The sequence below is a fragment of the Gymnoscopelus microlampas genome, assembly GCF_963454915.1.
Source record: "Gymnoscopelus microlampas genome assembly, chromosome: 10".
In the NCBI taxonomy this organism is placed as follows: domain Eukaryota; kingdom Metazoa; phylum Chordata; class Actinopteri; order Myctophiformes; family Myctophidae; genus Gymnoscopelus; species Gymnoscopelus microlampas.
In genome coordinates, this window is record NC_139947.1 from 49,178,423 (window position 1) to 49,199,047 (window position 20,625).

The following is a 20,625-nucleotide window of genomic DNA, read 5'->3' on the forward strand; positions in this document are numbered from 1 at the left end:
TTTCATCTTTGTTAAATATCATTTATTCATTGGTTTCCTTGTCAAAATGACACTCCGGCCACCACCACCTCTCTGAGGCTACAAAACATGGTGGCAAGGAGATGACACAGATCCACTTCAGTAAGAAAACCAAAAAATTACATTTTCAAGCATCTGTACTGTGCAGCATCAGCTTAGGACAAAACAAAAAATGGACCACTATAAAATTAACCGATGTAAGGCTTTTGTTTAACTATGACTACAGATTTTCTGCATACATTCAACAAAACTGACAAAACATCATAAGAGCATATCGTTGCTTTATTATAGCCCCATCTGTGACTTCACCCTTCGCTACACCTCCGGGATGAGCTCACATGCCTGCAAGAGCACTCCTCCATGGTTAAATTTGTCACATGCTACGAAAAGATAATTAAAATGTTTGTTTCAACCCATCGATTAAATATTCCTTTCCGGAAAAACTACAGACTCCTGGACTACCTTTATATTTTGTTTACGATGTTCAGAAAAATGTCGGAATTGGAGATTTTAATAATTTTTATGCTCTCATCCCGGTGCTATAGCGGAGGGGGAAGTCACAAACAGGGCTAATCGTTGTTGTCGGGCAGAAACCTTGTATCTCCATATTTAATCTTTTACACGTTTTTTTCATAAAGTAATGTCCTACTCCGGTCGTAAAAGATTGTCACGCAAAAGTAGTGAAAGCCAATCTACAAGCTCACAACTCACCACATGGTGACGTGTTGTGAGCTTGTAGAGCTGCTATTTTGGAAAAAGTGATCTGAAAGTCCCTGCGGGTTTTATTAATATTGAACCAATGAAAGGTATTAACAAGCGCTTGTGACTAGATAATAACTACATTGAATCCAGAGGAGCACCATGTTATTTTTTTTTCCCATTTCCTGAAAAGTAACAGTTTTGGACATACAAGGTTTCCATCTGACAGCGACGCTATAGAAAGGTTTCATGTGGCCATTTAAAATCCTCTGATCAGATTGGGATTGATCAAACTGATATTGCAGTTATTTGCTTATGTTGCTCTTCACCAGTAGCATAACCTTCAGTGAAAAGAGTAGACGTTTCCCCATCTCTATTTGTTTTTTTTGATTTTTTTTATTTTACTTTTTGAATTGATGGTGTTATTGCATATGAATAGGGGACAATGTCTCATCCAATTTGGTTTGATCTAATCTCAGCCCGAGTAGACTCAGCTCTTTGCTGTCGTTCCACACTGACGGATACAAAGCAAGCAGACATTGAAAATGTTTCTGTGGGCTCATCATTCGTGGAACGTTGAAGTTGCAGCGTGAACGTTCACATCTTCCCAGGGTCCTCTTTGAGGGTGACTGTTCGGTTGAACACGAGCTGCAGTGAAAGGAGAGGTTTCCCGTTAGCCACAGCACAAGGAAGGACCATACTGGTGGGTTTTGTAATATTTAGTCCAGGGGGTCTTTAACAGGGGGTCCGGGACGCCCAAGGGGGTCCTTAGAGCTACTAAAGGGGGTCCGCAAAATCTTTGTGTGATATGATTTTCTTTTTGTACATGAACCACTTGAACCCTAGTATCCCTTCTCCAAAAATAGCTGATCTACAAGCTCACAATGCCTCGCGCTGCGAGGCGTTGTGAGCATGTAGATCAGCTATTTTTGGAAAAGAGATATAGGTGTAGAGGGAAAACAGAGCAGACCAAGTAAAAAAAAAGTTTAATCTGAAACACAATTTTATATAGGGGGTCCCTGCTTTATCTCTCTCTCAGCTAGGGGGTCCTTGGCCTGAAAACGTTGAAGACCCCCTGATTTAGTCAACCGATTGCAAATCATCTTTACTTTACATACTGTAACAACCGTTTTCCAAAGCGTACGACTTTTTCAAACTTTCATGTGATAATTGGGATTGAATGCTGTGATGAACTTTCATGGTACCGTCTGTACCTTGTCTGCTGTGCTGTCAGGGTCCATGGAGAAGTATCCCACCCTCTCGAACTGGAATTTGTCGTGGACCGTGGCTCTCTTAACCGAGACGTCCACAAAGGCACTGTTGATAACCTGCAGCGAATTCTATAACGTGACAGAAAGAACACACTTGTTGAATAACTAGTGGGTTTTTGTGTACAGAAAGATGCTCTTCTTTCCTATAGGTCTAGGTCATTGGTTCTCAGGGGTACTTGAGGGGGTTTCAGGGGGTCCCCAGCTAAATGATGGATAGGAACTAAATGGACCCTGGGTCTGTAACTCTGAGAGTGTACAAATGGAACTAAATGGACCCTAATGGGTCCATTTGGTTCCATTTGTACACTCTCAGAGTTAAATTAACATTGATTTTACAATATGAATTGGGGTCCCAGAGATAGAAATGCCATTAAATGGGGGTCTGTAGCCCTAATGCATGTCAAACTGGGGGGTCCTTGAAATTAAAATGGTTGAGAATCACTGTAAGAGCCGTAAAAATCTTCTCTTATGGGGGTCCCTGTCTTATCTTTTCAAATGGGGGTCCGCGGGCGAATAAGTGTCAATTTGGGGGTCCTTGACATGAAAAAGTTTGAGAACCACTGGTCTAGGTCAACAGCACACAGAGGCACTTACAGGGTTGATGTCAGTTAGGAAGCCCATGGGCACCTCTGAGGGATCCTCTGGATTTTTGTGCAAGAATCTGCAAGCACAGTATGAGATGTTTGGTTTGATAAGACATGTAGACTGATTACTGAGCTGTTTGTTGTCAATCTAGGGAGGGGACGATAATCGTTATTATCACAATGATCGTATTGCAAAGATTTTAATTTAGCGTGAAATTGTCCTCCGTCACACACTAGGATGAATTAGCTTTAGTTGAGCTGCAAATTCAATACCACTGAAACCCCTCTATACTTGAAAAAACAAAGAGTGCATTTGGTATGCTCTTATTTCACTCTACAAAAATCGATTGGCCAAAAATAGCAGATGTACAAGCTCACAGCGTTGAAGTGTAACTTACAGTCTTTCGTAGAGGCGCACTTCACACTTCAGTGGCTGGCTGACCCAGTGAATGAAGGCCTTGGGTTTCTCTGCTGCATCAGTAGAACTACAACACTTCACCTCCAGTTCCACTACTCTTCCCTGAGGATCCTGAGACGCAGAGTGGAAGGAAACACATCAGAATCAACTTTACAGTCACATCACAAGTGTAGAAGTGGAATTATTACCAGGTGCTCGAAGAGCGCCGGGTCTACAGACAAGCTGGGACATAGTCCGACACCTAAGTGACACCTAAGTGTCATTGGCTGTCCTGGCTGTCCTTCACTCCTTTAAGCCAATGGCGACACGAATGGGGAGACGGCCCGCCCCCCGCAGTAACCGTGCTCCGCTCTGCTCCCCTCATTCACACTGACTGCAACAGTTGTTGTTGCAGACAGCGCAAAGTTTCACGGCAATCGTGCGCTGTGCTCATGATTTGAGGCCTTTTGTTCAAAACGGACCACTCCTGCAAACTTTGGAAGCCAATCTTAGCCAATCAGGATGGAATATGAAAGATCGGACAGATCCGTCTTGATCACATGACTATAGAGATACCGTGTACTGACGCGTGATGTTTGGACAAAATCTATAGGAGTAATATAAAAAAGAAAATGAGCATAAATCGGTCTCTTGGTGGCGCTTTAACAGGCCATGTGAAACAATTGGGGCAGAGGTTCCAGGGAGTGTGTGAGCACAGTTTCACGTCGATCGGGCCAACGGTGCCGGAGATTAGCTGTTCACGGACTGACATGGACGGACGGACACACGGACGGACAGGGTGCAAACCGGCCTGGCGGAGACAAACGGCAACAAAAACAAGACAAGAGCATTTCTGATGTAGTGGGGGGAGAATGTACAGAAATCCACCCAGCTGCTGTGTCTGTTCTCCCCGACCAGGATGGCCAATATACTGTCTGTTCATTATGTTCATTGTTTAAGTGGTATCCTACAATAGTTTCAATGTACAGATTATTATAGTATATTGTTTAGACTGATGGTTCTTGGTGCACCTGTGATCCTAGTTTACTGAGGCACTACACTGTCTCTACACTGAATTTAATGTATGCGTTTACCTTGTTGGATAGATTGTAAATTGTTAATTACAGTAGTTTCCCAACCTGTGCAGCTTCGCCCTCAATCCCACAATCCTCTGCACACGGCCGCAGCCTGCTTCCATAAATAATTAATGGGAACATTTGTGTTTTGTATTTTGTCACACCATGAGAGCAACGGGACTGAAACACCAGGACTCTTACCTTGATGACCTTCTGCACAGAGATGACATACCCAGCATGCCTCAGGCCTACTGGCTGTTCTGGAGTCAGTCTCTTATAGCCCTTTTCCGTCACCTAGAAAAGGAAGATGTACAAAATGACACCGCCGCACAATCTGTTAAGTTCTACTAATCCATTTTGTTTCTTACAAATAATATGGTGTAGATATTCAGCGTCTCTGACCTCTCTGAAGTCGCTCTGTTCGATGAAGAGGATGCGTGTGAATGGAACCACATGGCTGCCCTTCGCCTCGTTGGCAGGAAAGTCTGGAACGCTGACCTCCGACTGGACATAGGAGAGGAAATGAAGGCTGGGTCAGTGCGTCAGTGTCACGTAAAAACAGTATGGCTTTTAAACCACTAAAACGATGGTTGGCCCCCAGGGGCCAGGGCTCTATAAGTGGGCCCTGATCCAGTAAAGTAACCACTGCTCTTCACTAAATAACTTCACGGAAAATAGCCGATCTACAAGCTTGTGAGAAGTTGCAGATCGGCTATTTCCTCGAATGTTTGCCCCAGAATAGGGACGCTGTGTGGCTACAAAGTTCTCTATCTCTTGGCGCATGCCGGAGTAGGGCATTCAACATGGGGTCCGGGACCCCTAGGGGATCCTCAGAGTTACTACAGGGGGTCCGCCCAATCTTTGTCTGATGGGGAACAATAGCCGAAAATAGCAGATCTACTATTTTCGGAGAGTTAGTGTAGAGGGGAAAAAGAGCAGACCCAGTACAGGGCCAACGGTCAAGTTGACTAAATATTGATGGTTTAAAAGGTTAACTATCTGAAAATACACATTAGCCTGAATCCAACTATCTATGAAATCTATGAAAAGGTTTAATCTGCAACACAGTTTTATACAACATGTAATGTTGTATAACATTACATGTTGTCCCTCTCTCGGCTAAGGGGTCCTTGGGCTGGAAAACGTTGAAGACCCCTGCCGTAGGGCGAGTGTGTGTACTGTGTGAACAAACCTTTGTGTTTGCAGGAAGGTTGGTTATGGTGACTTTGAGGGGTTCGAGGACGGCCATGGCTCGAGGCGCCGAGTCATTCAGATCATCTCTCACAATGGCCTCCAGTAGGTGTGGCTCCATTGTCACCTGTGCAACCGTCACTCCCACCTGCCAAAATCACATGGAAAGTTGATTACTGTTGCTCTACTATACCCACAACCTGTTGCATTATATTAAATGTAATTATATTCTATTATTCTTGCATATATAGTAGATCGATTAAAATAACGGATCGCTTTCACTGAACTCAATTAAATCCATGCCTAAACTTCACGCCACTAATATTGCCTTATCTTAATTGAACTTAATTAAACCTATGCTTAAACTTAACTACGTGCTCAGTGGCTTAGTGTTTAGAATGTCTGCCTTGAGACTGGGAGGTCGGGGTTCAATACCTGACGAGCCACACCAAAGACTGTAAAAATGATACCCACAGCCTCCCTACTTGGCTCTCACGCTAAGGTGACTTAAATGTAACAAAAACTTCCCTGATCAATGAAAGGCAGCGTGTTTTTGGAATAAAAGTAGTTACAAACTTATCCCCCTTATGCTGCCTAGTAGGCAGCATAAGGGGGATAAGTTTGTGCCTACCCTCCCTCCATGCTACCTACCCGTGCACAGAAGTTGTTGATAGCCTTAGCTGGAAAGCCCCTCCTCCTGAGTGCCGTCAACGTGAAGAGACGAGGATCATCCCAGTCTCTGGAATAAATAAAAGACAGTAAGAAAAAAAGATAAGTTATAATCAGTGTTGATTTCGTCGACTAAAACTATGACGAAAAATGTTAGTCGACTGCCTTTTTTCACTGACGAAAACAAAATAAAAACTAAGCTACGATGACTAAAACTAGACTAAATATATGAACAATTTTGTAAAAAAAATAGACTAAATGTTAGTGAGGGACTAGTGGAGAAGAGATCCAGTAGAATTAAAAGACAAGTCATTTTATGCTTGGTTGCGCTCAGGTGCTCAGGTGGTCTGAAAATCAACACTGGTTATAATAGCATGGATTAAAGCAAAATAAAATCTCACGACTGAAAAAAATGTGTATGGCCAAGTCCTATTATAACATTTGTGAAACAGTGTGAAAGGAGCCCTCCCCACAGTAGCGCTGTTTCCTAAACAATGAACACAATATGTAAAATTAGGTTTTCAGTAATATTGTTTCTGCCTTGAAAAAAATCACAGACAGGCTTTTTAGCCTTTGCTTTTATGAAATATCCGAGATATTAGGGTTTTATGGAATATGCTTCTGAACATATTGCTAGTTTGACCACTTCAAATGCTCTAATCTTTCAAAATAATAATCGAAAATAGCCTATTCTACAAGCTTGTAGATCGGCTATTTTCGCTGCGCAACATGCTTCCCTAGAAAACATGCTGGCTTCTATGGACTCCAAATGACTGAAATCAGTCATGGTGACTGAGAACTTTAATCCATGTAATAGCATTCCTATTCTGGGGGTGAACATTCGGCTGAAATAGGCGATCTACACGCTCACATCGAATCGCAATGCGATGTGAGCTTGTAGATCTGCGAAGATTTTGCCGAAGATATTTAGTGTAGAGTGAAAACAGGAGGGTGCCTAGTATAGAGCCCTTGGGAATGCGGTCAACCAATTATAGGATTTAATTGGTTAAGAACTTGTGATAACAACCACTGCACACTAAATCTGGACACCAAGCCAAATTCAATACAGGATAAATATGTGGTTGGTTAATCCAGTTATATATATAGAGCGTTTTTACTCTTCAATTAATTGAAGTATATATATATTTTTACATGGCATCGATTTGACCGACTTGATTTGGGTTTACCTGACGACTCCGGTCTCCACCAACTTGATGATTTTCCTCTTGGATACGACTGTGTAGGTGAGGTTCAGGCGGCCATACTCCCACTGCACAGGGCAGTACACATCCAGGGCGTTGCACAGCCAGAAGTATGACGACCGCCTGCAGAACACCGCCGAGCACAAAGAAACAAGAACAACCAACATCAACGACCGACTACGTACGTACGCATTCAACGACATAAAGCACCCGTCCATTTAACTCTGAGAGCAGGGCTGGGCAATTATATCGATATTATATCAATATCGTCTGGGATTTTTTGACATAAGTGTTGTCTTTTCCTGGATTTAAACACTACAAAAATAATAATTTCACCCACTTCTTTCCCCTGTAAACCTGTGGCATGATAATAAAAATGATTCTGATTGTGCCTTATTATATAGTTGTAATAGCCTATCTACTAGCTCCCAACACACCATGTTTTTTTTAGGAAATGGGGAGAGAGAGAGATGGGGAGTGACACGTAGCAAAGGTCGTCGGGATCGGGATTCGAACCCACGACATGCTGTCAGGCTGCATCAGCAGCCTAGGTGCCCAGACCGCTACCCTAGCCGTCCGGCTTAATTCTGAACATTTTCGAAATGTTAAAAAGAAATGTGATATTATTGGTCACATATGATATTATCGTCACAATATCAAGGTATTTGGAAAAATATACAGTGATATTTGATTTGTGACATATCACCCAGCCCTATCTGAGAGAGTACAAATACTCGTGTAGCCTCTCAGAGTTACTTATATGTATACATTAACAGTGATGATTTGACAGTATAAATAAGTAGTGCTTAGTGACAGTGTGTACCTGGCCTGGAACTCTTTGGTGCACAGTGAGTGTGTGATGTTCTCAATGGAGTCACACAGGCAGTGAGTGTAGTCGTAGGTCGGGTAGATGCACCTAGGTGGGACAGAGGATTCAAATGAAGATATTTTACATACAACAGATCGATAATTATAAAGAGCTACACTACAGTATATACTGTATATGAATGAGTACATGTATACAGATAAAATATACATGCATCTGTGCCACAACACATGCCTTTTGTGTTTGCTCACTCGATTCACTCCTGTTATGTACCCGTTACCGTTACTCACATACAGTATGAGTAAATCTGTGTGTTGAATATCGGGGCAGAAACCTCTTATCTCCATATTTCAACTTTTTGTGTTTTTCGTAAATTAACGCCCTACTTTTTTTTTTCTTTGTCATTTTTATCCCTCGATTTTGTAACCCTTTGCTAAGTGATCCTGGGCGCTACACTCCCCCCACCAGCCTAGGGAGGCCAGGGCCGAGCTCATGCCTCCTTCAATGCATGAGAGCCAACTGACCTTCTTGTCACCTGACAGGGGGGAGTTTCCCCGGTAGGGCGTAGCACGTGGAAGGAACACGTTATTCCAACCAGTTCCCTTCCCCTCCATCAGGCGCCCCGGCTGACCAGGGGGAGGAAGTATAGTGACCAGGAGTACTACATGTTTTTGTGAGGGTATTAACTACCCTAGGAGACACGGGGAGAACATGCAAACTCCACACAGAGTAGGCCCTTTCGCCAACCCCACCTAGGGTATGGGCGCTGGTGACGCGGAGGAGAAGACACGCCCCCAGCGTCCCCTGCGGGAATCAAACCCAGGACCTTCTAGCTGTGAGACGACAGCGCTACCGACAGCGCTACTGTGCCACCTTGCCCCCTAACTTGATCATACTACAGCGTCACACAAAAGCATCAAAATTAGCAGATCCACAAGCTCGAAACGCAGCGCGAAGCGTCGCGTTTCGAGCTTGTAGATCTGCTACTTTTGAATTGGAATACTGAAAAGTAACAGCTGTTTCCACCTGACAGAGACGACATACCAGTGGTCCGTGGCATAATTACAGGCGGTCCATGGGGGAAATGAATGTTTGAAAAATGTTGTACCATTCATCCCCGGTGCGGTGGTGTGCGGTGTATTTGATGCGGTACGCCACGGGGTCCATCTTGCCGTCCTCCATGACCAGCTTCATCCGGAGCGTGACCTCTCCCTCGGCGAACACGCCCCTCTTCATCCTGTCGAACAGCACCAGGGACTCCTCCGCGGGACGCTCCCTCCAGGGGGACGGGGGCACGTTGTGGCCCTTCAGCTCCTCCCCCCTCTGGTGGCACACGTAGGCGTGGCCCCTGGAGACGGAGACACAAGCAAAAACTAACTGAAGTACTGAACATTACATTTAGTATAGGCTAAAACGTGAATCTGCCTGTTACAGCGCCACCATGAGGCTGATTTGGGAAATAGGGTGGCATTTCTTCCTTGGCCTAGTGGGGATGTGCGTACAAAGTTTCACGTTAATCGGAGGCTGCGTTCCTGACTATTTACCAATGGACAGAATGCCCATTCACAAAAAATAACAATAGAAAGCAATACATGATTTTTGTTAACACTCATCTTTTAATTATTATCATTACAAACGAATAAAATAACCCTTGATGTAAAAAAAACAAAGTTGTCCTTTAAGTTTGATTGACTATTAGTCAAAAATGTTAACCCATCCCACCCACATTAGAAGAAGAACCCTCGCCCATTCGCTCTGCTTACCTGCGAATGAGATCCACAGCCAGGTCATAGAGCTGCTGGAAGTTGTCAGATGCGTGGGTGATAGCATGGGGTTCATAGCCTGTGTGACACAAAGCAGCAGGAATCACACCGTGGACACTGGACAGGCTGTCCTCATACACCTCACAGAGACTACATCGCTGACATTATTTTTAATATTATTATTACAACTCACCCAGCCACCCCACCATGTCCTTGATGGCTGTGAAATACTTCTCCTCCTCTTTCTCTGGGTTGGTGTCATCATACCTCAGGAAACAAATACCGTTGTTGGCCTGCGGGGAGAGACAGACATCATAAAAAAGAGGGCACAAGTGAGACAGAGAACATGGGATAAGATCTTATTTGGCACTGTGAAATGAGGTAAAACATATCACCATACCTTAGCATAACCAAAATTGAAGTTGATAGCTTTGGCGTGTCCGATGTGCAGGATACCGTTGGGCTCTGGTGGGAAGCGGGTGCGGATCTAGAAGGAATTCAACAAAATAGAGACTGAAATTAAAACTTGGTCAATTGAACAGACAAGCACTAGACAAGAACTTCACTGTCACTGTGATCGTTTTAACCACGTGAACCCTAGCGTCCATATTCTGGGGGGCGGGCGTAAATAGTAGATCTACAAGCTCACAACGTGAGCTTGTAAGGGTATACTGTGGATTTTTTTAGCTAGTGGAGCGCTAAGTCACGCACACATGAGCGATCGCGATTGAAATAACCTCTTTAATATGTAGGCCTATTTAGTAACACACAATATACTGTATATCAATGGGGACACTTTAGTGCTGTCATATGCATTTACCTTGCAAACGTCACCTCTGTAATTGAATTAGTTCATAAATCCATCAGCCACTGTTATCCAACTTCTTTTGACTGCTTCAGACAGAACATCTGACACCTACAGTAGGCTTACTTGGCAGGTGACACAATGGACCATTGATATGCATCCAACCAGGTCGGTCATTCCAGTTAATTCACGCTGTGACACTCAGCGTCAGCAGCTTTTGTAAGCACGGTGCGTAAACGACCTCCACTTCGCTCCACTGGGCAGTATACCCCTGGGTTTAAGTGTCTAAATCATTGGTTCTCAAAGTGGGGTCCGGGGACCCCCAGGGGTCCTTGGGGTGGTTCCAGGAGGTCCCCAGCAAAATGTGTTAATATAGCATCACAATAAGTTTAACCTTTTACACTTTGGCTATTCAAAAATAGCAGATCTACAAGCTCATAGCGCGGCACCGAGTGCCGCGCTATGAGCTTGTAGATCTGCTATTTTTTTTTTAAATAGTTAAAATTTGTGCAAACCTTTGAATAGATATTTTTTTAAGCTAACATTGGTAACTAAAATCTTTGCTCCTGGGGGTTCCTGGAACAAAAAAATTTAGATAGAGGTCCGCGGCCAAATACATATAATTTTGGGGGTCCTTGACATGAAAAAGTTTGAGAACCACTGGTCTAAATCATGCAAGGCTGTTCGTGTTTTCTACCTGTCCGCCTGTGATCTCCATGTGCTTTTTCAGCAAGTCCATGGTGTTGGGTGTCACCACGTAGCCCTCGGTTTTATAGTTCTCTCCTAACAAGATAAAGCATGATCCCAAATGTTAGCACACAAGAGCATTTCCTTTACAACATGTACATCTGTGTATGAAGAGCAGAGGAACATGGAGATGCCAATAGCACAATAACTGATCAAAGAGTTTAGTTTAGTTTTTTTTATCTCACCTGGTTTATGGAACTTCAGCGCCTCTCCTCTTAGCTGCTCCATCAGAGACTTCGCTTCGGTCTTCACCTCACCTGAACACAGGGATTTACACACCTTTTGTAAATCGTTGCTGTCAGGCAGAAACCTCTTATCTCCATATTCTTTTTTTTATATCATTTTTTTTATCCCGCGATTTTGTAACCCTTATTTTTCAACCGGTACCAATTTTCTAAGTGATCCTGGGCGCTACACTCCCCTCACTAGCCTAGGGAGGCCAGGGCCGAGCTCATGCCTCCTTCAATGCATGAGAGCCAACTGAGCTTCTTGTCACCTGACAGGGGGGAGTTTCCCTGGTTGGACGTAGCGCGTGGAAGGAACACGTTATTCCAACCAGTTCCCTTCCCCTCCATCAGGCGCCCCGGCTGTCATGGGGGAGGCGGTATAGCGACCAGGATTACTACATGTTTGTGAGAGTATTAACTACCCTGAGAGACACGGGGAGAACATGCAAACTCCACACAGAGTAGGCCCTTTAGCCAACCCCACCTTATTATCTTCGTATTCTAACTTTTTGTGTTTTTCATACTACAGTGTCACACAAAAGCATCAAAAGTAGCAGATCTGCTACTTTTCAATGCTGAAAAGTAACAGTTTTGGACACCCACCATCTTCCACCCGACAGAGACGAAATGAGAAAGCTGAATGTTTAGTCATCTTTGTGCCCCACAGATCCTTACCATTCACTGCCTCCTCCTCTTTCTTCATCTTCACATCAGTCTCAGGGGCTTTGGTTTTCTGAACCTACATCAAGAACATCACATATTACCTTTACTCTACCACTTCATTCTTAAAATTGCTAAAAAATACTAGACCCACTTATTTTGTCCCTTTCCACCAAGTTCACAATGCGTTGTAAGCTTGTAGGTCAGCTATTTTCACATAAATAGTTCAGCCCCAGAATAAGAGTGCTATGGTTCATGTGGTTAAATCAATTTGGGGCAGGCTGGACGTTGACCAGATAAGAGACAGCCTAAAATTCAGTGAAAGCCGATCTATAAGCTTGCAACACGTTTGTTGATCGCCTATTTTCGGCAAAGCGATTGGGTGGGGGGGGGGGGGGGGGGGTTGGGTGGCAAATACCATATGGGGACCCTGGTCATTCAAGCATATACAGTAGGGTTTAAGTGGTTAACTTCATAAAGCAAAAACAACTAATATACAATAATATAAATAAATCAATGATCTACCTTGGGTTTCTTCTCAAGGTCAGCCTCTGTCTTGGGGCCCAGGAGGTGCAACACCTGTGAGGCAAACAACAAATTAAGCTTCATTCATTCATTCATTCATTCATTACAGGGCAGAACTGATCTTGTGACACGTTATCTTGAAGATCAGTTCTTTTGGGCGAGCCACGCTGTTGTAAATGGACAGCCATACCCACTGATAATTACACACACGGAATGATAAGATTAAGCTAAGTCGTTGGCATGCTAATGACAAACTTCCCTCTGTAAAACCTCACCTGCATGTCCACTTCATTCTTGATGATCTTCCCGTCGGCCCATTTGAGTCCGGCGCGTGCCTCTCCTTTAAGGAACACAAACACTAATGAGACACTGCATTTATGTCAAGGTTCAACAGCATGTTCAGCATAATGGATAGATAGATCGTCCATAGACACACTGTATATCGTTGACGTCGGGCAGAAACCTTGCATCTCCATATTTCAACTTCAAATTAATGTCCTATTTCGTCATACCATCAGTGTCACACAAAATTTAAAAATAGCAGATTTGCAAACACGCTCATGACGCGACACGTTGTTAGCAGCTATTTTTGAATTTAGTTTTAAGTAAAAGTGGTTCAGTTTGTCTGTGGGTTTTATAAAAATTTAACCTATGAAAAGTAGATTTTGTGACTAAATAATACTAACTACACTGGATCCATTGGAACACACTGAAAAGTAATGGTTTTGGACTTGAACAAGGTTTCCACTCGACAGTGACGATATGTACATGAATGAGAGGTCATAGGTCATACCCATGAGCAGGCCCATGTTGTAGCGGTACCTCTCCTTTAACAGCTGATCCTTGTGTTTCTTTATCACCGTCTCCACCTGAAAAACAGTGACACCTTTTCTTATACAGGGACGTTTTTAGACCCTTTTAGGGTTTAGCACAATAATAATTTTACATATCTATACAAGTTTGGGGTTGATGCTCGTATTATTACTTTCATTCTGATCACCTCAGACAGTGTCAGTAGTTTCATTTTGATTCTTGATAATAAAAAGAGGCTTTCATTTTCTCTCCTTGTGTGGAATATAATATCCATAAACATTTCCCATTAGTGCAGTTTTGTTTTGAGACACTCTCCTTAATGTGAAAGCAAGGGCTCAGGAGGTATTGCATGTATTAATGTATGTTGTAATAGTTAAAAGACCACTTCACCCATTTTCAACGTATCTTCAGATATTTGCCCTTCGCTAATGCTTATCAAAATATGTTTTTGTCTATTAGGTCTGCGTCTCAGAGGGTGGCCGTGGACAGCCTACCAGTGACATCATCGGTTGGCGGGTTTGGTCAATTCAAACAAGATTTACATTTTTTGTAATACATTTTTGTCAATGAGAACAATGGCTTTTAGTATAGCATGCTAACTTTACAGGAATAAAAAGCCTTCTATTAGCTTGTATTTCCCATCGATGATGTCACTGGTAGACGGGTTTCTGCAGTTCTACAGTCTTATAATGAGCGCTAGTGAGGCCCAACTGAAGATAGGTTGAAAATGGGTGAAGTCGTCCTTTAATGTATGTCATTGTTAACCCGTGGTTTAAGGCTGAGCCCCCCCCGCAATACCGGGAGCCAGACAACCAGCCCGCTCCTATCCGAATGGCCACGCCCAGAGTGGGCACTGCACCAAGTGTTCAAAAATACACATTATTGATCAAGTACTTACCGCATTTTCTATCTGTTCTGGTGTTATCACCACGCCCACTCCACACGCCATCTCAAACTCCCTCTGGTTGATGGGGTCCTGAGGGTGGTGGTTCTTTACAAACTCCAAAGCAGCTGCAGACAAAAAGAGAAAAGTGGAAATGCATTACAATTCACAATGTAGGCATTTAGCAAACGCTCTTGATCCAGAGCCATTTACAGTAAGCAAGGACAACACAAGATAATACACCAAATGCATAGAAATAGTAATCTAGGATCATAGGTAAACCAAGAGCCTATCATCAGTCTAACAGCAGAATATAAAAACTGTAATCTGTATATTGAAACTATACAACCTATAGGATGCCAGGTCTACATAACATGCTATCTAAATTACATTATAACCGTTGCATAAGCCTACAAGGTCGTCAAGGCTAGGGCTAGTGTTACAGCAAGTGCTAGGGGCTGAAGAGGTCACGTGAGTCTTCAGATTACGGCGGAAGATTGGGAGTGAGTCTGCAGTTCTAACTGCAATGGGGAGTTTGTTCCACAGTTTGGGAGCCAGAAGGGAGAAGGTTGTCCCGGATGTTTTAGGGAAGGTTCTGACAGGTTCAGTTCCCTGTGGGTTGTGTGTGTGTGTGTGTATGTGCGTGTGTGTGTATGTGCGAGTGTGTGTGTGTGTGTGTGTGTGTGTGTGTGTGTGTGTGTGTGTGTGTGTGTGTGTGTGTGTGTGTGTGTGTGTGTGTGTGTGTGTGTGTGTGTGTGTGTGCGTGTGTGTGTGTGTGTGTGTGCATGCTGATGAATGCTGATGCAACGTGTTACTTTTGTTTACCAATTATTGTAATTAGTCTGGGACAGGATACGGTAGGGTCAATAAACAGAGAAATACTACCGCAAACCCAAATGGATTATTCCCAGAGGAACATGTTAGAATAGATAGATCCAGCAGGGCAGTGGGAATGAGACAGCAAGGCGCCTGGACAAGATGGGAGCAAGTAGCGGAGAGGAAGATCTCGTGGACTGACCTCTGGCAGGCAGAGCCACACCGCATCAAGTTCCTGGTCCAGGCTGTCTATGATGTACTTCCCAGTCCATCCAACCTGCACTGCTGGGGTTTGGTCGATACACCAGATTGCCCCCTGTGCCAGAGAAAGGGGACCCTCGAGCACATAATGAGTTGCTGCCCTAAAGCTCTGGGGCAAGGCCGATACCGATGGCGTCATGACCAGGTGCTCAAGACCATCGCAGAGAGCATCTGTAGTGGCATCGCCAGCTGTCGGTCAAAACCCATGAAGAAAGCCATCAACTTCATCAGAGCGGGGGAGAAGCCAAGAACAACATCGAAAGCAACACCAGGGCTTCTCAACACTGCACAGGACTGGCAGCTGTCAGTGGACCTGGGCAGTCAACTCAAGTTTCCCCAGCATGTTGTGAAGACCACCCTCAGACCTGACATCGTTTTGGTGTCAGAGGCAACAAAGAACGTTGTCATGCTGGAGCTCACTGTGCCGTGGGAAGAACGAATGGAGGAGGCCTTTGAGCGGAAAAGGGAGAAGTACGACAGCCTAGTCAGCGACTGCCACAGACAAGGCTGGAAGGCTAGGTGCTTGCCTGTGGAGGTAGGGTGCAGAGGCTTTGCCGGCCAGTCGCTGTGCAGGGCCTATACTGCACTTGGCATCACAGGAGAGAGAAGGAGAAGGGCCATCCGTAACAACACAGAGGCAGCAGAGAAAGCCTCTAGGTGGCTCTGGATTAAGAGGGCAGATCCGTGGTCAAACGCTGCTGGGGCACAAGCTGAGGCGTCATGAACCTCAGCTGGGCCGCCTGAGAGAGGGTGTCTGATGTTGCAAGGCCCGAAACACCCAATGACCTCAGGACCATCACTGATGATGTGTCCCAGCTATGCATCTGTAGATGTTTCATTTAAAAAAAAAAAGAATGTAATGTAGTATTGAAGACGGCTGACAGTTTGTTGCTGAAATGTATCTCACTTACTAGTCACTACAACTATAACCAATCATTAGTTTATTGTCAGGGGTGTAGCTTTGTTCCAATGCGGGTCAGGGAAACCCCTTTGGGACAATAAACTAGAGATGTACTGATACAATTTTTTCCTTTCCGATACCGATTCCCATAACTTGCGATCGGTATCGTTACCGAGAACCAATCCAATAACAGTGTGTAATTTAAAAAATCACACCCTGTGTGAAGGTAGCGGCGCCTTTGATACATTTTGTCATCGATATGTGTTTATAATGTGTTTATAGCCACGTGTCACGTGAAGCTTGACCAATCACTTTGTTGACGTACCTGACCAATCAGAACGTTGACGTACGCACACGGACAAAGTCAGGTATAGAGCAGTATAGAGCGGCTAGCGCCGCTAAAAATAATCTAGAATCATGGCTCTCAAAGTGGGGTCAGAGACTCTTTTGGTTCCTTGAGGGGGTTCCAAATGGACCCTTACAGGTCTATACCTCTGAGTGTCAAATGGAAGCAATAACACACTCTCAGAGTTATGAGGGTCCTTGAAATTTAAATGTCGGAGAACCCCAGAAATCCCATTCATAATTGTTAAAGTGCAGCTAAAAGTTAGTAAAATAATAATGTAAATCAGGGGTCTTCAACGTTTTCAGGCCAAGGAGCAAGGACCCCTTAGCTGAGACAGAGATGAACCAGAGACCCCCACTGCATTGTTTACAATTGTGTTGCAGATTAAACTTTTTCATAGATTTCATAGATAGCTTCATTGACTATCATCAATGTTCCGGTAAATTGTGTTCATTTCAGACATTTAACCACTTAAACCTTCAATACTAAGTACTTGATTTGCTCCTTTTTCCACCCTGCACCAAACCTCTTTGCCGAAAATAGCATATCTACAAGCTTACAACGCCTCGCAGCGCGAGGCGTTGTGAGCTTGTAGATCTGCTATTTTCGGCTAATGTTCCCCTCAGAATAGGGATGCTAGGGTTCAAGTGGTTAATGTAAAAAAAACATCCTATACACAAAGATTTGGCGGCCCCCCTATAGTAGCTCTGAGGACCCCTTAGGGGTCCTGGACCCCCTGTTGAAGACCCCTGATGTAAATAGTACAGTAAGAGTATAAAACAGCAGTGCAACATCAACTGAAGCATTCAAAATACTAAATAATTGATGACTATAAATGCCATATAATAGTGTGATACATTACATGGTATCGGAATGGCATACTGACATACTGACTGACTGACATACTCGCCGACGACGATACCAGTATTTTAACCAGTATCGGCAGCTTTTCCGATACTGGCATTGGTATCAGATCAACTCTAAACTTGACTTACCTGTCAGTTGCAGCTCAGTGGTGATCTTGCGCCGGGCGATGTTTTCTGACAGGAAGGCCAGGCGCTTGTTGTCTTTGAGGCGAGAGGCCATGGTGTACAACAGCGTACCCATGGCTCTGTCCAGCCCTGGACCATGGACATTCTGGGCCTGCATAGAAAGAGAACGTGACGTCACACCATTGAAGTTTTGAAGGTCAGTTTTATCAAGTACAGAGAGTTTAAGAGGTACCGAATTTGCAGCTCAACAAAAGCAAATGTATCCTATGGTGCATTGGTTCTCAAAGTGGGGTCCAGGGACCCCCAGGGGTCCTTGAGGGAGTTCCAGGGGGTCCCCAGCTAAATGATGGATAGGAACCAAATGGACCCATATGGGTCTGTAACTCTAAGAGCATACAAATGGAACCAAATGGACCCTAACGGGTCCATTTGGTTCCATTTGTACACTCTCAGAGTTAAATTTAACATTGATTTTACAATATAAATTGTGGTCCCAGAGATAGAAATGCCATTAAATGGGGGTCCGTAGCCTAATGCATGTCAAACTGGGGGTCCTTGAAATGAAAATGGTTGAGAATCACTCCTAGAGAGCCGTAAAAGTCTTCTCTTATGGGGGTCCTTGGCATATCTTTTTCAAATGGGGGTCCGCGGGCTAATAAGTGTCAATTTGGGGGTCCTTGATGCGAAAAGGTTTGAGGACCACTGCTATGGTGTATGACGGAGGAAAATTTCACAATGAATTACAATGAATCTCTGCGATATGATTATTGTTAGCGGTTTTTCATCACGATAAACGATGATGACGAGTATCGTCCCATCCCTGGAACATTAGGGGAGCCACTGGAACATTAGGGGAGCCACTGGAACATTAGGGGAGCCACTGAGAGTGACAGGACTGTCAGGAGGATGTGACAGACAGGAAACATGGTCTTCTACTGTATGATGTAATACATAAGATCTGTCAAGCTGAAAGTGACAGTTTAATGACATTATGTTATATGGCTTGTACAAGAGACTAGACTTCCTGGCATCTATTTTTTTTTTTTTACAATATTATTTCCTACAGTATGTTGTCTTACTTCCCAGGCAAGTAAGACAACAATGACTCTCAGTGAAGTGGTTATATTATAATATTAATAATATCTACTAAAACTAGATAATAACTCTCAGTGAGTGCAGTGGTTATAGTATAATATTAATAATAACTACTAACACTAGATAATAACTCAGTGAGTGAAGTAGTTATATTATAATATTAATAATAACTACTAACACTGGATAATAATAACTCAGTGAGTGAAGTGGTTACATTATAATCATAATAATAATAATAATAACCCCATATAGAGAACAAGCATCAGAAGAAGTAAGTTGAGAGGAACAGATGGATCATGGTAACTTACACCAGGCACACAGTCAGTCAGTAAATAAACCCTCCTTCAGCCAAATTACTTTTATTATTGTCTGAAATGATACCTGGATAATGGCGTCCTTCAGAGTGGAGCTTAAAGCTTCATTCTTTACAGTTTCTTTGGCCTTCTGTTCGCTGAGGCCGATGGAAATGAAGAGACTCAACGTGTCCGCCATGTTTGTTACCACACACACACCGGCTCAATGGGGAAGCAACACGCTGACAGTGTTGCCAGATTTTGCGAGAGAAACAAGCAACCAGGTCTATGAAAACCAGCCCAAAAGAAGAGGCCACATGAGCAACACCATGGGCTATTTTGAAAAAAAATCTTGAGATGAAATACGAAATATTTCTGAAACATTTTAACAACACAAATCTGGTACACGGCGGTCCATGGCACAAAACATAAACTGTGTCAGATGGGGGTTTAGGGCAGGGGTTCTCAACCAGTGTGTCCAGGGACCACCAGTGGTCCTTGAGGGTGTTCCAGGGGGTCCCCAGCCAAATGAATAGTTAGGAACCAAATGGACCCTTATGTCTGTAACTCTGAGAGTGTACAAATACGGGTCCATTTGGTTCCATTTGTACACTCTCAGAGTTAAATGAACACTAATGATGACGATACAGTGTAGACTGGGACCCCCAAGAAATCAAAATGGTTGAGTCCCTGCCATATCTTTTCAAATGGGGGTCCCTGGCCTGGGCTAAAATGTGTCAATTTGGGGGTCCTTGACGCGAAAAAGGTTGAAAACCACTGGTTTAGGGGACAAATACATATTCATTTTGGGGAAATATTTTTGAAAATATTTGATAACCACTGCCAGTGGTGGTCCACTGGTTAAAATAATAATAACAAAAAATAAATTGTAAGCAAGCCACTTCAGAAACGTTATGGCTTTTAACTGTTTAATTAATTGTATGTGTTTGTCTATTATTTGTATGTAGTCTATGGAACCCCTGAGTGTCTGGAATACAATTTGAGACTCTTTAAATAATTGAATACCAATATTTACAAGCAACTTTACAGAAAAACAAGCCCAAAGTCGCTTATAATAAGCAGACATGGCAACACAGACGTCACTGCACTGGGGAACTACTTCCTCCATTCACGGTGAAATAATATATTATCCAATCACACGCCAGCTTCTGTGGATCGACCAATCAGGGGTTGCGTTTATTACAACTCCCGCCTACTAACGCTATTGGAGAGCCAATCGGTGCTTGTGTTGACATCAGAAAGGGAGGGGTTTACTAAAATCTGTGCAATGTTGCGTCAGATCAGAGCTGGTGGAGCGATATGATTTACAGTCCAGTTTTCACATCCGGTCTACAACGGATACGGAAACGGCCCGAGTACACGCACGTTAAACTACCGAATATAGTAGGCGGGCTCCGAACCGGAAACAGTAAATAGTAAGCACTAAGCAAGCTTTCCACAGGTACTGCGGAATCCAACGTTTAAATGTGTGCATTTAAGGTAATATTAACCGATAATTGTTATGACGATAAAAAAATACATTTGCAGTATTATTAAGAGTATTT

The 20,625-nt window shown here is 43.6% G+C and overlaps 1 protein-coding gene across 1 annotated transcript; it reads right to left on the reverse strand.

Annotated features, from left to right (window-relative positions):
- On the reverse strand, positions 1-19,261 carry LOC311053854 (glutamine--tRNA ligase-like). Its single transcript, XM_084069588.1, has 23 exons — positions 19,149-19,261; positions 17,676-17,823; positions 14,372-14,484; positions 13,454-13,529; positions 12,936-13,000; positions 12,661-12,714; positions 12,151-12,214; positions 11,434-11,505; positions 11,199-11,284; positions 10,097-10,183; positions 9,890-9,989; positions 9,697-9,775; positions 9,042-9,281; positions 7,931-8,023; positions 7,093-7,230; positions 5,888-5,975; positions 5,238-5,384; positions 4,448-4,549; positions 4,247-4,339; positions 2,971-3,101; positions 2,583-2,649; positions 1,932-2,057; positions 1-1,365 (listed from the first exon to the last, which is right to left on the reverse strand). Exons 1-23 carry the CDS (start codon positions 19,257-19,259, stop codon positions 1,315-1,317), a joined length of 2,331 nt encoding a protein of 776 aa, XP_083925714.1. The 5' UTR covers positions 19,260-19,261; the 3' UTR covers positions 1-1,314.
- Between the last annotated feature and the right edge of the window lie 1,364 nt (positions 19,262-20,625).